Source organism: Seriola dumerili, unplaced genomic scaffold (genome assembly GCF_002260705.1).
Source record: "Seriola dumerili isolate Sdu_G_001 unplaced genomic scaffold, Sdu_1.0 BDQW01000169.1, whole genome shotgun sequence".
NCBI classification, from domain to species: Eukaryota; Metazoa; Chordata; class Actinopteri; order Carangiformes; family Carangidae; genus Seriola; species Seriola dumerili.
This window is the reverse complement of record NW_019174424.1, coordinates 5,748,174-5,762,960: the sequence shown is the minus strand read 5'-3', so window position 1 is coordinate 5,762,960 and position 14,787 is coordinate 5,748,174. Positions and strand designations below refer to the sequence as shown.

The 14,787-nt window shown below is 39.5% G+C and overlaps 1 protein-coding gene across 1 annotated transcript; it reads left to right on the top strand.

Annotated features, from left to right (window-relative positions):
* Positions 1-2,426: 2,426 nt before the first annotated feature.
* On the top strand, positions 2,427-14,084 carry LOC111227300 (myosin heavy chain, fast skeletal muscle). The gene is made up of 42 exons (XM_022752730.1): positions 2,427-2,438; positions 2,917-2,963; positions 3,168-3,223; positions 3,332-3,554; positions 3,719-3,862; positions 4,043-4,199; positions 4,351-4,378; positions 4,462-4,573; positions 4,666-4,758; positions 4,840-4,903; positions 5,033-5,131; positions 5,218-5,321; positions 5,405-5,543; positions 5,643-5,761; positions 5,855-6,004; positions 6,088-6,258; positions 6,359-6,665; positions 6,839-6,909; positions 6,997-7,084; positions 7,171-7,288; positions 7,406-7,529; positions 7,614-7,750; positions 7,888-8,143; positions 8,275-8,517; positions 8,611-8,787; positions 8,864-9,009; positions 9,122-9,212; positions 9,307-9,696; positions 10,154-10,280; positions 10,359-10,477; positions 10,687-10,883; positions 10,982-11,165; positions 11,260-11,425; positions 11,527-11,651; positions 11,933-12,241; positions 12,322-12,525; positions 12,616-12,741; positions 12,853-13,023; positions 13,154-13,258; positions 13,342-13,437; positions 13,539-13,670; positions 13,980-14,084. Exons 4-42 carry the CDS (start codon positions 3,351-3,353, stop codon positions 13,995-13,997), a joined length of 5,811 nt encoding a protein of 1,936 aa, XP_022608451.1. The 5' UTR covers positions 2,427-2,438; positions 2,917-2,963; positions 3,168-3,223; positions 3,332-3,350; the 3' UTR covers positions 13,998-14,084.
* Positions 14,085-14,787: the final 703 nt, after the last annotated feature.

The following is a 14,787-nucleotide window of genomic DNA, read 5'->3' as shown; positions in this document are numbered from 1 at the left end:
GGGAACTGTATGTCCACATGTAATGTTCACATTCAAAAGCATTCCAGTAAAAAGCAAATCATTTTTTTTTTCCTTTACTGTTTACTACAGGAGCACTCTTTCACCAGCCTCTCTTAGTGAAAGACCGTGGTTGAGTACATGGTCAATGATAGTGGCACGAATTTCATCACTGACTACTGTTCTTGCAGCCCTTGGAATGCCACCACAACGCATTCTTACACCTCTACCTTGACCTCTCCTTGGGCCTGCTCTTCTCTCTGGCCCTGTTCCTCTCACTGCAGCTGCTCCTCTCACTGCATCTTTCACTGCTCCTGCACCTCTCACTGCATCTCTCACTGGGCCTGCTCTTCTCCCTGGGCCCCTTGCTCTTACTCTTCCTCATCCAGACATTACAGTGTTTGTCTTTTTCTGTTTCTGTTTCCAAAAACATCACTCCTCAAAGTCCTCCTTTTACTGTATAAGTGTCAATGTAATAGAAAAAAATAACCCCTGCCACTGAGTCTAAGCCAGACTGGAATCAGCTGTGGTTGGCCCAGTTTACCCAACATAAATCAGCTGTGTGTCAATTATTCAATTGTTTGTTTATTATCAGCTGAGATATATTGTTTTTGAACTGCATATATCATTGCAGAAGCAGAGGTTTTTATACTGTATCTAAGGTTTGGAATATTGTTTTTGCTATTGTGGGATGTTGTGTGTTAACATTCGTAAATAATACAAAAACAATCCATAATTTTGTTGGGAGGTATAGCTTGTCTGTTAAGAAAATGTAAGCATTGTGGAAATGTGTTCACTGACTGCATATTGTGTGAAAACGACATGAAATGTGTGAATGGTATGGCCACAAAACACTGATGCTCTGCTAATTGTGTTTAGAGTTTTGAAAATGTGACAACTGGTTGGACAAATGCTTGTTAGTGACTGAAAAGAACTGTATTAGGATACATGAGATGTAATTATTATTATTGTTTAAATATAAATGAATAAGCCAACTGTGAACAGTTAAGGGGGCTGCAATTTCTAAAAGGTTTGGTAAGTTTACAGTTTATAGTTACAAGGTTGAATATTAAGTTATAAAAATGATATTAAAACTATTGTGTAATTCAGTGTTAATAGATGCAAAAGACACTTGGACAATTGTTATTTTCACAGTTATGTAGGCAATTTGATTTTGGAGCCAATGCCAGCAATGTCTGAAAACCAGAGTTGCATAGTTTTTCAAGGACACTGAGTTTCCATAACACCAACAACATCCTTTGAATCAAATGTGGCACCAGGATAAAGAGCTTTGATATCCAAGTAGGACTTAATATAGGTCTTATCTCAGCCTGGTTGGCAAACATCTTTCTTGTCCTTTTAAGGCAAGGTGTCATACCACTTGAACTTCATGGAAAGGGCCTTACATTCAATTTTATTAGAGGAATATGAGATGTGCCAATGGCCTGCAACTGTATACCAGCACCACTTGGGTGCTTCTCCAAAATTAAGTTCCAAACCTGGCTATGAGCATGTTTCATTGCAAGGGTAAGTACAGACAACATCTCATTATAAAACGATGAAATCCCTCTCAAGTTAGTCAGAATCTAAATTTATATGAGTAAATTATTTATTGGAGCAAATTAGTGGTTCAAAAACCAGGGTGTCTATTGCACAGCAACTATTTTGGGGACATACTTTATTACCATCACTCCTACATTTTGTAAGCAGAAAGAAAGTTAAATCCAATGCTTCTCTATGAAACTCACTGCATGATAATAATGTTATATGGCATTCTCTTCAAAATTAATGTATCATGTGTGAGGGATATAAAGTAGCAAAGCTAAGTGTTATTTTACAGATATTGGCGATACTCATAAAATCTCCATGATACTCAGTTTTAATGTATTTCAAAGATCTGAAATGTGGATATGCTGACACTGACACTCAATACCAATGACATTTAAGTGTATCTTACTAAGAGCAAACAGTTTATGCATTAAAAAAGGGATGTGAAGGCACAACTCCAATAATAGATTATTTAAATCTTTATTTGTAAAATTAGTTATGTTTTGATCTTATTGTGTACCATACATAAAACATGAGAGACTAAAATATACAGTACCTAATGATATAATACAATTTGAACCTTTTCTATTAGCTTAGTTTCTATCTTTTAATTTTCAGTCTTATTAAAATTGTACTAAAATTCTTATCTTGGCTTACTGGAGTGATTTAACATTTTTCAGTTGTCTTGTTTAAATATTGTTTCAAAAATTAAGCAATGTTATATCTTACACACACAAAAAGCCTACTAAACCTGCAATGTCACAAGATGATTCTTGAGATGACAGGGATGTTTGACCAAATTGAGAGGCAGGCTGCTGCTGACCAGGCAGTTCCAGCGTCTATATAAGAAGTAGCTTCAGACTCCTCTGAGAACTGAAAGGCATCCCACACAGGTTAGTGCTTTGCGTGTCTTTACACTTCTCAAATTCTATTTTACTTAATATTTCATAAATATTGCATGACTCTTTGTTATCTAACTGACTCTGTTTGTTATGTTTTTCATGTCAAGTAATCTTTAAGAGATAATATTTTTAATCAAAGATATTATTTACAAATATTTATTTATATTTATAAATAAATTTGGCAACTACTCTTAAGAGTTCAACTACTCTTAACCTAGAAAAGCTTTGCAATGAACCTGTAATTTGATGTTCTTTGAAATATAAAAACACTTTGGATTCACTGATGAGGCTATGAAAATGGTCTTGATAGTAGTATAGGTACTCACATAACAGAATTAATTGTAAAGGCTTATTGAGCCATAAAAGCTTCCACAAATATGTTAAAATTTAAGTAGTGTAACTGCTAGGCAGTGTAAAATGTTTTAATTTTGTGTCCTATCCAATGACCATCCCAATCTCTCTTGAAAAGCATCCTTGGGCAACAACACAACTGTGCCACTCAGTTCACATACGGAGGTAAGACATTTCTGCAATAGAACAATCTCCATAATATTCAAATACGAACACTACTAAAATCATTCAACACAATTATAGACTCTTTTGAACTTCCACCTTCTCAGTCTCATCTAAATGTTCTTAAATTGATAGAATTTCCACAACTAAATTTAAATGAAAAACCAACTAAACTTTATGTGTTTGTGTTTAATTATCTTTTCATAGCATCTTGAGACTCCTCCAGAGACTACACCGCTCATTCTTTTTTGAAACGAGCTGAGGTATAAGCTCACCATAAAAAAACGCATGAAATCTCCAATATCAGATGGAAAATACACCACAGAGATTGCATGTTGATATGTTAACTATCATGGACTCTCATTTTTCAGTCTCGACTAAAGTGCCACCATGAGCACAGACGCGGAAATGGAGCAATATGGCCCGGCGGCCATCTACCTCCGGAAGCCAGAGAGAGAGAGGATTGAGGCACAAAACACTCCTTTTGATGCCAAAACAGCCTACTTTGTGGTTGATGCTGATGAGATGTACCTCAAGGGTAAACTCACCAAAAAAGAGGGTGGCAAAGCCACAGTTGACACAGTTACAGGAAAGGTAGGTGAATAATTACACAATTTGAAATACTATATTAAAATGCATTTTTGTCCACCTGTTTCATTCACAGACTTTAACTGTAAAGGTTGATGTCATCGAACTGATAAAACTTTGTATGAAATATCTTTGTAAAAGAAAATGTATGAACTCTATTTCCTATTCAGACAGTCACTGTAAAAGAGGATGACATCCATCCCATGAATCCTCCAAAGTTTGACAAGATTGAGGACATGGCCATGATGACCCACCTCAATGAGCCTTGCGTGTTGTATAACCTCAAAGATCGTTATGCATCATGGATGATCTACGTAAGTGTGTAACTTAACATTTAGATCAGTGAGGGGATACAGATCAACAATAAACAACCTTTTTCTAGTGGTGGTTTGTTTTCTCCACATTACTGCTCAAAATGAAGTTCAAACTGAAATGGTGTAAATGTTGAATATAGATGTAATGACTTTCAGAGTGCACTCTCCTCTCTTTTCCAGACATACTCTGGCCTGTTCTGTGTCGTCGTGAACCCATACAAGTGGCTTCCTGTGTATGATGCTGTTGTTGTGAATGCATACAGAGGCAAGAAGAGGATTGAGGCTCCACCCCACATCTTCTCCATCTCTGACAATGCCTATCAGGCCATGCTCACTGGTAAGATATTTTATTTAAGGAGGACACATGACACACTAAATGAGACACAGCAGATGTGACATGAAATATGTCTCTATTACAACCATATATATTTATTTGATTTTATGTTGTTAATGTATTTAATATTATCTAATGTATTTGTTCATTTCAGACCGTGAGAACCAGTCTATCCTCATCACGTGAGTAATATACAATTAACGGAATAATATTACAGATTAAAGATATGAAAAAAAAAACTCAAGATATCCCTCCCTTCCCCTAGAGGAGAATCTGGTGCAGGAAAGACTGTCAACACCAAGCGTGTCATCCAGTACTTTGCAACAATTGCAATGACTGGAGGTAAGAAAGCAGATGCAGCACCTGGAAAGATGCAGGTAAAATGGTCTTTACAGAAAAAATAGTCAGAGATTTATCTGTTTATGCATTGTAAACAATCTACAAGATATGTTCTAATATCTTTTTGTAGGGTTCCCTGGAAGATCAAATCATTGCAGCCAACCCTCTGCTGGAGGCTTATGGTAATGCCAAGACTATCAGGAATGACAACTCCTCTCGTTTTGTGAGTAAAAATAAGCTAATTAACATTAGTTTTTTGAGCTGCATATCCAGTATCATACTAACCAAAATCTGATATATTTAGGGTAAATTCATCAGAATTCATTTTGGAACCAGTGGCAAACTGTCCTCAGCAGATATTGAAACTTGTAAGTCCATGTCTACTTTGTTTGAACTTGCACTTTGGTATGATGCCAGTTTGGAAACGGTTTCATTGATATTTGTTGGATGACGTAATACATGGAATATATTGTCTGCCTTTGATTTGTTAAACATAGATCTGCTGGAGAAGTCACGTGTCACCTTCCAGTTGTCTGCTGAGAGGAGCTACCATATCTTCTATCAGCTGATGACAGGCCACAAGCCTGAGCTTCTGGGTATGTTAAAAGATGTCTTAAAATTGTAAAAACACTACAAACAGTATCAAAAGAAAACCTCATGAATTTTGTGTTTGCCCTTCTAGAGGCTCTTCTGATCAGCACCAACCCCTATGACTATCATATGATCAGTCAGGGTGAAATCACGGTCAAAAGCATTGATGATGTGGAGGAGTTCATTGCAACAGATGTAAGATGACAAACTAGTTAAATAAAGAATATAATTAAGTAAATGTTGAAATTACTGATAACCTTACTTCATTTCCACTGCAGACTGCGATTGACATCTTAGGTTTCACTGCTGAGGAGAAATTGGGTATCTACAAGCTCACTGGTGCTGTGATGCATCATGGCAACATGAAATTCAAGCAGAAGCAGCGTGAGGAGCAGGCTGAACCTGATGGCAATGAGGGTAATAATCGAAATAATACCACACTCATGTAAGTTTTCTGATCTGAAAATACTATTCAAGTCCATGTGTACTTAGCACTCTTGTCCACCTTTCCATTAGAGGCTGATAAAATCGCTTACCTCTTGGGCCTGAACTCAGCTGATATGCTGAAAGCCCTGTGCTACCCAAGAGTCAAGGTCGGAAATGAGATGGTGACCAAAGGTCAGACCGTTCCACAGGTACAAAAAAAGAGTAAATGTGAAACATCTACAAATATCAAAGACTGGTTAGAAATCCAAGCAGGGTTTTCAAAATGTTGCCATTGTTTTTAGGTCAACAATTCCGTTAGCGCTCTGTGCAAGTCTATCTATGAGAAAATGTTCTTGTGGATGGTCATCCGTATCAATGAGATGCTGGACACAAAGCAGCCAAGACAGTACTTCATTGGGGTGTTGGATATCGCTGGATTTGAGATCTTTGATGTGAGTGATCAGAAAAACATCTAAGCAGTATAACATATGAAAACGATTAAGCAAAGCACTTGAATATATTTCTGTAATTACAGTTCAACAGCTTGGAGCAACTCTGCATCAACTTCACCAATGAGAAACTGCAACAGTTTTTCAACCACCACATGTTTGTCTTGGAGCAAGAGGAGTACAAGAAAGAAGGCATTGAATGGGAGTTCATTGACTTTGGTATGGACTTGGCTGCCTGCATTGAGCTTATTGAGAAGGTAAGTGGCCACTCAGTTAAACATGATTCATTCATTTTTTCATCTGTAAATTGTTGCTTCCACAGCTTAATTTTTAACATGAAATGTAAATTCTTCTCAGCCAATGGGCATCTTCTCCATCCTTGAAGAGGAGTGCATGTTCCCCAAGGCCTCTGACACAACTTTCAAGAACAAGCTGCATGATCAGCATCTTGGCAAAACCAAGGCCTTTGAGAAGCCAAAACCTGCAAAGGGCAAGGCTGAGGCTCACTTCTCCCTGGTGCACTATGCTGGTACAGTGGACTACAATATCAGTGGCTGGCTGGACAAGAACAAGGACCCCCTGAACGACTCAGTTGTTCAGCTCTACCAGAAGTCTTCAAACAAACTGCTTGCTCTTCTGTATGCTGCCCATGCTGGCGCTGATGGTGAGACTCTCATCAGTCAAAACTGTTAATCAGTTAATTTATGTTACTTGGTTAAAACATGCAGTTTTCATGTAAATCTGGACAGATAAAACAAAGGCAATTTATTCAGTGGCATTGATGAAACTTTTTTTGGTAAAACAGAGTGACTAATACATTGCTTTTGCTGATTGAAGCTGGTGGTGGCGGCAAGAAGGGCGGTAAGAAGAAGGGTGGCTCCTTCCAGACTGTGTCTGCTCTTTTCAGAGTATGTATTGTTTCATCACTGGATAACAATTAAAACTCACATCTTGAAATAATGTTTGACCTATTATCTTATAATTGTGATCCACAGGAGAACTTGGGCAAGCTGATGACCAACTTGAGGAGCACTCATCCTCACTTTGTGCGTTGCCTGATTCCCAATGAAACCAAGACCCCAGGTAAGAAGCCCAGAGACCTGCTTTTTGCATTTTATGTTACACTGTGTTACAAAGAAATATTTTAAAATGTATTCATTTACTCTCAGGTCTTATGGAGAACTTCTTGGTCATCCACCAACTGAGGTGTAACGGTGTGCTGGAAGGCATCAGAATCTGCAGAAAGGGCTTCCCCAGCAGAATCCTCTATGGTGACTTCAAGCAGAGGTGTCTACAGTTTTCATTATATGAAAGTCAGGCTGATTTCAGATGAGGCATTGTGGTGGTTAACACAAGGAAGATATGAAAGGAAAATACAAGTAACAATATCATTTTGTCTTGTAGATACAAAGTATTGAATGCCAGTGTCATCCCTGAGGGACAGTTCATTGACAACAAGAAAGCTTCAGAGAAGCTGCTGGGCTCCATTGATGTGGACCACACTCAGTACAAGTTTGGGCACACAAAGGTACAATCTCACAACTTCATCACTAGTGTACTCCAGTATGTATGTTTGCTTCATTTATTTAATTATTTAAATGAAACAACATAGGTGTTCTTCAAAGCTGGTCTGCTGGGTACCCTGGAGGAGATGAGAGATGACAAACTGGCTACATTGGTAACCATGACTCAGGCTCTCTGCAGAGGATACCTCATGAGGAAGGAGTTTGTTAAGATGATGGAGAGGAGGTAGGATTTTCATGTAATACTAGACTGTACTGTCCAATTGTATAGATACTGTATTTTTCTTCAATAGTTATCCTCAGCATTTCCATGAAATCACATAGCAGTAGAAATGACAAAATATCTGTAAATATGTTTTCCAGGGAATCCATCTTCAGCATCCAGTACAATATCCGTTCATTCATGAATGTGAAAAATTGGCCATGGATGAACCTGTACTTCAAGATCAAGCCTCTTTTGAAGAGTGCTGAGACTGAGAAGGAGCTCCAACAGATGAAGGAGAATTATGAGAAGATGCAATCAGACCTGGCTACTGCCCTGGCCAAGAAGAAGGAATTGGAGGAGAAGATGGTTTCCCTGCTGCAGGAGAAGAATGACCTGCAACTACAAGTAGCATCTGTGAGTAGATCACAGAAATATAAGTGACGTTGGGTCAATTGAAAAAAAAACTATACAGTCGGATCCTTTTCAGTCAGATGTTCTGTGTGTGTCTAAATACTAATAATACCACATATATGCTCAAAATATAGGAAGGTGAGAACCTATCTGATGCTGAGGAAAGGTGTGAAGGGCTCATTAAGAGCAAAATCCAGCTCGAGGCCAAACTCAAAGAGACAACTGAGAGACTGGAGGATGAAGAGGAAATCAATGCTGAGCTGACTGCCAAGAAGAGGAAGCTGGAGGATGAATGCTCTGAGCTGAAGAAGGACATTGATGACTTGGAGCTCACCTTAGCTAAAGTGGAGAAAGAGAAACATGCCACTGAAAACAAGGTTCAGTTCATTTAAGTCGAAACTTAAATACATGTACATTCATTTTTTAGATATATGGTTGACATTCAAATGTGCCTTTCATACAATTTTCAGGTGAAAAACCTCACAGAGGAGATGGCATCTCAAGATGAGTCTATTGCCAAGTTAACCAAGGAGAAGAAAGCACTCCAAGAGGCCCACCAGCAAACACTGGATGATCTCCAGGCAGAGGAAGACAAAGTCAACACTCTGACCAAGGCCAAGACAAAGCTGGAACAGCAAGTGGACGATGTAAGTCAACAATTGCTTTGACCCTCTTTCGTGATCTTTTATTGTTCAGTTATAATTGACAAGTGTTATGTCCTAGCTTGAGGGATCTCTGGAGCAAGAGAAGAAGCTCCGCATGGACCTTGAGAGAGCCAAGAGGAAGCTTGAGGGAGATCTGAAACTGGCCCAGGAATCCATCATGGATCTGGAGAATGAGAAGCAGCAATCTGATGAGAAAATCAAGAAGTAGGTTTTTCTTTGTTTTAGCTGATCAATTCTCTTTTCAGCATCTGACACATTACACTACAACAACAGTATAAACTATGACAGTGAAAGCTTTCTTGGTCTCCCCATCAAGGAAAGACTTTGAGATAAGCCAGCTCCTCAGCAAGATTGAGGATGAACAGTCCCTGGGTGCTCAGCTTCAGAAGAAGATCAAGGAACTCCAGGTAATATTATTTTACATTAATTGTAAACTGAGTGGATCAAAAACAAAATGCTCTAGTCAACAAGCGTTCCTGATGTTACTACCATCAAATGTAGGCTCGCATTGAGGAGCTGGAGGAAGAGATTGAAGCTGAGAGGGCTGCTCGGGCTAAGGTTGAGAAGCAGAGGGCTGACCTCTCCAGGGAGCTGGAGGAGATCAGTGAGAGGCTTGAGGAAGCTGGTGGAGCAACAGCCGCTCAGATTGAGATGAACAAGAAGCGTGAGGCTGAGTTCCAGAAGCTGCGTCGAGACCTTGAAGAGTCAACCCTGCAGCATGAATCTACCGCATCAGCTCTTCGCAAGAAGCAGGCTGATAGTGTTGCAGAGCTGGGAGAGCAGATCGACAACCTCCAGCGTGTCAAGCAGAAGCTGGAGAAGGAGAAGAGCGAGTACAAGATGGAGATTGATGACCTCACCAGCAACATGGAGGCTGTCGCCAAAGCAAAGGTGAGTGGTTTGTTTACAAGTGAGGGGTTTGCCTTTTATCACGCTTGGAAATATGAACTGTAATTATAAAGCATTGTAGCAGCTTTAAGTCTGGGAGAAATGGAAAGCTTTCATGTTGTTGTAAGGCAACTTGGAGAAAATGTGCAGATCTCTTGGGGAGTGGCTTATTTATAGGTAAAGGTTTTACCTTTCTACCCTTAGGTTTAAAGCTAATAACATTAAACTGTTTTAGATGATTATGGTAGTTAGGTAAGGATAGAACCATGTAGAACTATACACCAAAGTATCTATTGAAAAGCAATATATGTTTATGTTTTCAAAATACAATCATCAGTCCATCCATTAGCTATACTGCTTGTCCTTTTGAGGGTTGCAGGCGGCTGAAGCCAATCCCAGCTGACACTGGGCGAGAAAAAAAATACATATTTTTTAAATATAGCACATGCATTTTTGACAGGGCAACTTGGAGAAAATGTGCAGAACTCTTGAGGACCAGCTGAGTGAGCTCAAAGCCAAAAATGATGAGAATGTTCGCCAGTTGAATGACATTAATGCACATAAGGCAAGACTGCAGACAGAGAATGGTGAGTCACCTTTAATAAAAACTTGGCTGTTGGTGGGTTAATCAGTTTTTATAAATTCATTTATACAATGTCCTTCAGGTGAGTTTTCTCGCCAGCTTGAGGAGAAGGAAGCTCTTGTTTCCCAGCTGACCAGGGGCAAGCAGGCCTTCACTCAGCAGATTGAGGAGCTCAAGAGACACATTGAGGAGGAAGTCAAGGTATTACAATAATCCCTCTCTCCTTAAAATGAATAACATAAATAAAATAATGATTAAACAAGCATCTTGTGGAAGATACCAAGTAATGTATCGCTGGTCTCCCAAGCAACTAAATAACTAAATTGACATGTTTCAACTTGATGAAGTACTTATTGACACAATATTTTTCGCTTCATTGGTAAGTTAAAATGTTTTGTCATGTTCAACAGGCCAAGAATGCCCTGGCCCACGCTGTTCAGTCAGCCCGCCATGACTGCGATCTGCTCAGAGAGCAGTTTGAGGAGGAGCAGGAGGCCAAGGCTGAGCTGCAGCGAGGAATGTCCAAGGCCAACAGTGAGGTGGCTCAGTGGAGAACCAAATATGAGACTGATGCTATCCAGCGCACTGAGGAACTGGAGGAGGCTAAGTATATAACTACCTATTCCTTGTTTTAATTCATTTTCCTTAAATTTATTTGTTCAAATTAACAATAGAAATTAACAAATTAATTATTCTCAATGACAGGAAAAAGCTTGCCCAGCGCCTGCAGGACGCTGAGGAATCCATTGAGGCTGTCAACTCTAAGTGTGCCTCTTTGGAGAAGACCAAGCAGAGGCTGCAGGGTGAGGTGGAGGACCTCATGATTGATGTGGAGAGAGCAAATAGTCTGGCTGCTAACCTTGACAAGAAGCAGAGGAACTTTGATAAGGTAAATATTTCAACTGGAAATCAAAACCAATTTTATCTGAAGAAAACATACCTGAAGTAGTAACCAATCATTTAATTAACCTATACAAATCTAGGTCCTTGCAGAATGGAAACAGAAGTATGAGGAGGGCCAGGCAGAGCTGGAAGGAGCCCAGAAGGAGGCTCGCTCTCTCAGCACTGAACTGTTCAAGATGAAGAACTCTTATGAGGAGGCTCTGGATCACCTGGAGACCATCAAGAGAGAGAACAAGAACCTGCAGCGTATGTTAACTTTTATACTTACTGTAAGTGAAAATAATATTGATTATAAACCCACTCCTATGAGTGTAATGTGTTTTGTTTTGTACTGTTTTCCTGTGTAGAGGAGATCTCAGACCTGACTGAACAGATTGGTGAGACTGGAAAGAGCATCCATGAGCTGGAGAAAGCCAAGAAGACAGTGGAGACTGAGAAGACTGAAATTCAGTCAGCACTGGAGGAAGCTGAGGTACAACAACATCAGGAGTTGACAGGGAGTTAACAAACACCAATCAGCAGTCACTCAATTCTTTAGTCGGGCAAATGAAACTGATAAAGTTGTTCAAAGTAGCATCTTTTCCTCCCACTGACAAAGTTAGTTTTTTTGCACATTGATATGCCACTACAAATGACATCCTTGCTTTTACTGAAAACCCTTGTTTGAATTTTGTATTTTGCTTCACATATGTCAATATATTTAAATGAAGCTAGTACAAGCTATTAGTTTTTAATTGTTGCTATTACTCCAAGGGCACACTGGAACATGAGGAGGCCAAGATTCTCCGTATTCAGCTTGAGCTCAACCAGGTCAAGGGTGAGGTTGACAGGAAGCTGGCAGAGAAGGATGAGGAGATGGAGCAGATCAAGAGGAACAGCCAGAGGGTGATGGACTCCATGCAGAGCACTCTTGATGCTGAGGTCAGGAGCAGAAATGATGCCCTGAGAGTCAAGAAGAAGATGGAGGGAGACCTGAATGAGATGGAGATTCAGCTGAGCCATTCCAACAGGCAGGCTGCTGAAGCACAGAAACAACTGAGAAATGTCCAGGGACAGCTTAAGGTGAGTTTTGTTTTATTGCTAAATGAAAAAAATGTTGAAGAGGAAAGAAAGTCAACCAGTTTTTTTCTTGTCCTTATCAGGATGCCCTACTGCACCTTGATGATGCCGTCAGAGGACAGGAAGACATGAAGGAGCAGGTTGTCATGGTGGAGCGCAGAAATGGCCTGATGGTGGCTGAGATTGAGGAGCTGAGAGTCGCTCTGGAGCAGACAGAGAGAGGACGCAAAGTGGCTGAGCAGGAGTTGGTTGATGCTAGTGAGCGTGTCGGACTGCTTCACTCTCAGGTTTCTTTCCGGTTTCATTCAGAATAAACTAGTATTCTTGAAAATATGTTATATGAATTATATTAAACATGACTTGTCTTAAACATTCAGAATACCAGTCTTCTGAACACCAAGAAGAAGCTGGAGTCTGACCTTGTGCAAGTTCAGGGTGAGGTGGATGATGCCATTCAGGAAGCAAGAAATGCTGAGGAGAAGGCCAAAAAGGCCATCACTGATGTGAGTTTACATCTCAAGAAATGCTTAATGTGGTCTTCATTTATGTGTTCAACAAGTGCTGTGAAGGATTTTTTAGATGAAAGTGTAATTACAGACCATTTATCATTTCAGGCTGCCATGATGGCTGAGGAGCTGAAGAAGGAGCAGGACACCAGTGCTCACCTGGAGAGGATGAAGAAGAACCTGGAGGTCACAGTCAAGGACCTGCAGCATCGTCTGGATGAGGCTGAGAACCTCGCCATGGAGGGTGGCAAGAAGCAGCTCCAGAAACTGGAGTCCAGGGTATGAACTGAATATAAAACCTTACAATAGATAATTTTTTGAGGTACATCAAACTTTCACGGTGTGGAATAAATTCTACTTTAATCTTTTGTTAATAATAGTTTTGTATTATTTATCATTACTTTAAAAGGTGCGTGAGCTGGAATCTGAAGTTGAAGCCGAGCAAAGACGTGGAGCTGATGCTGTTAAAGGCGTCCGCAAGTATGAGAGAAGAGTGAAGGAGCTGACATACCAGGTAATTCCCACCAAAAGACTACCTGTGCTTCTTTTCAGTTCTCTTTTCTTTATCACTCACTGTGTAATCCTTTATCTGTACAGACTGAGGAGGACAAGAAGAATGTGCACAGACTCCAGGATCTGGTGGACAAGCTGCAGCTCAAAGTCAAGTCTTACAAGAGACAGGCTGAGGAGGCTGTAAGTCATTTACATAATGTGACAGTTGATAGTTGATTTAATAATTTTATCACTATCAACTGTCTTGTAACTAAGTCAGTGTAACCCCAAACCTTTCACAGGAGGAGCAGGCCAACAGTCACTTGTCCAGATTTAGGAAGGTTCAGCATGAACTGGAGGAAGCCCAGGAGCGCGCTGACATTGCTGAGTCCCAGGTCAATAAATTGAGAGTCAAGAGCCGTGATGTTGGAAAGGTAAGTCACATGAAATTACTCTTTGGCACCTTTTTTCTAAGAGGTCCTTTAAGTTAAATATTAAGATAAATGAAAGACAACTTGGTTGTAGATTGTTTGGGTGTTCACAGTAAAAATTGTGTTGACATTAGAGGTCAGTAAAATGATTTGATGCTGTGCATTTCCACTGAAGATAGTGTAAATCAAAAAAAAAGTCTTGTTTTTCATATTTGAGTTTCCACATAAAAAGAGAAAATAACTTAGTAGGTAATTTAATTCCTAAATTTGAATATTTGCAAATGCTAATTGATTTTCCCCTCCTTTTTTTAGTCTGAGTCTGCTGAGTAAGAGTCACCATCCAGTTGATGCCTTTCAACAGAGTTCATAAAATATGAACCGATGGTTGGGGCCTCTTTAACTTTTCAATAAAGATGCTGATTGCCATCACTATCCTGAATCCTGTCATTTTCTTTCTGATGATTAATTTATTGGGTTGCCCAGAAAAATATCTAGTCAAAAACAAAGTAGCCATCCTGTAATGTCTTCTGGTATAGTGCAGTTTGAAGCACTACAAAAAATCTTGGAATATAGTGAAGCAAAAGTTTAAAGCTGCACAAAGTGGACAAAAATGTTTTGGATGTATTAAGCATACAAGTTGATTTGCAGTATTGTGCAAGAATAATATCTTGAGAGATTGTTTTGCCTTTGTTAAGTTGGTTCTCATTTTTAAAGCTTGGTTCCTACATTGACATGGTTGAGAAAGAAAAAAGGATGGGATAAAGCAAGTCAGTCAAGTAGAAATGAAAATGGATCTGGAAGGATGACGCAGATACTGGTAATGCTGCACAATCCACCAACACAATAAATGTCCACACAAGAGCTGAAATGAACCTTGCCTTCTCACTCATTGTCTAGTACTAGCCAAAATGACATGAACGTATCTGCAGATAGCTTGGTTCAGACACTCATACAGATATTATATGGTCACCATTATTCTTCCTCTGTTGGGAGACTATTACATTTGTCCTCAACTATACTGCATGCAGAATAATGGAATTCTTATTTTAAGTTCCAAACATGCAATAGAAAATTTTGTTTTTTCTCTCTAAATGAATCAGCTTCTGCTTAGGCAGACTCA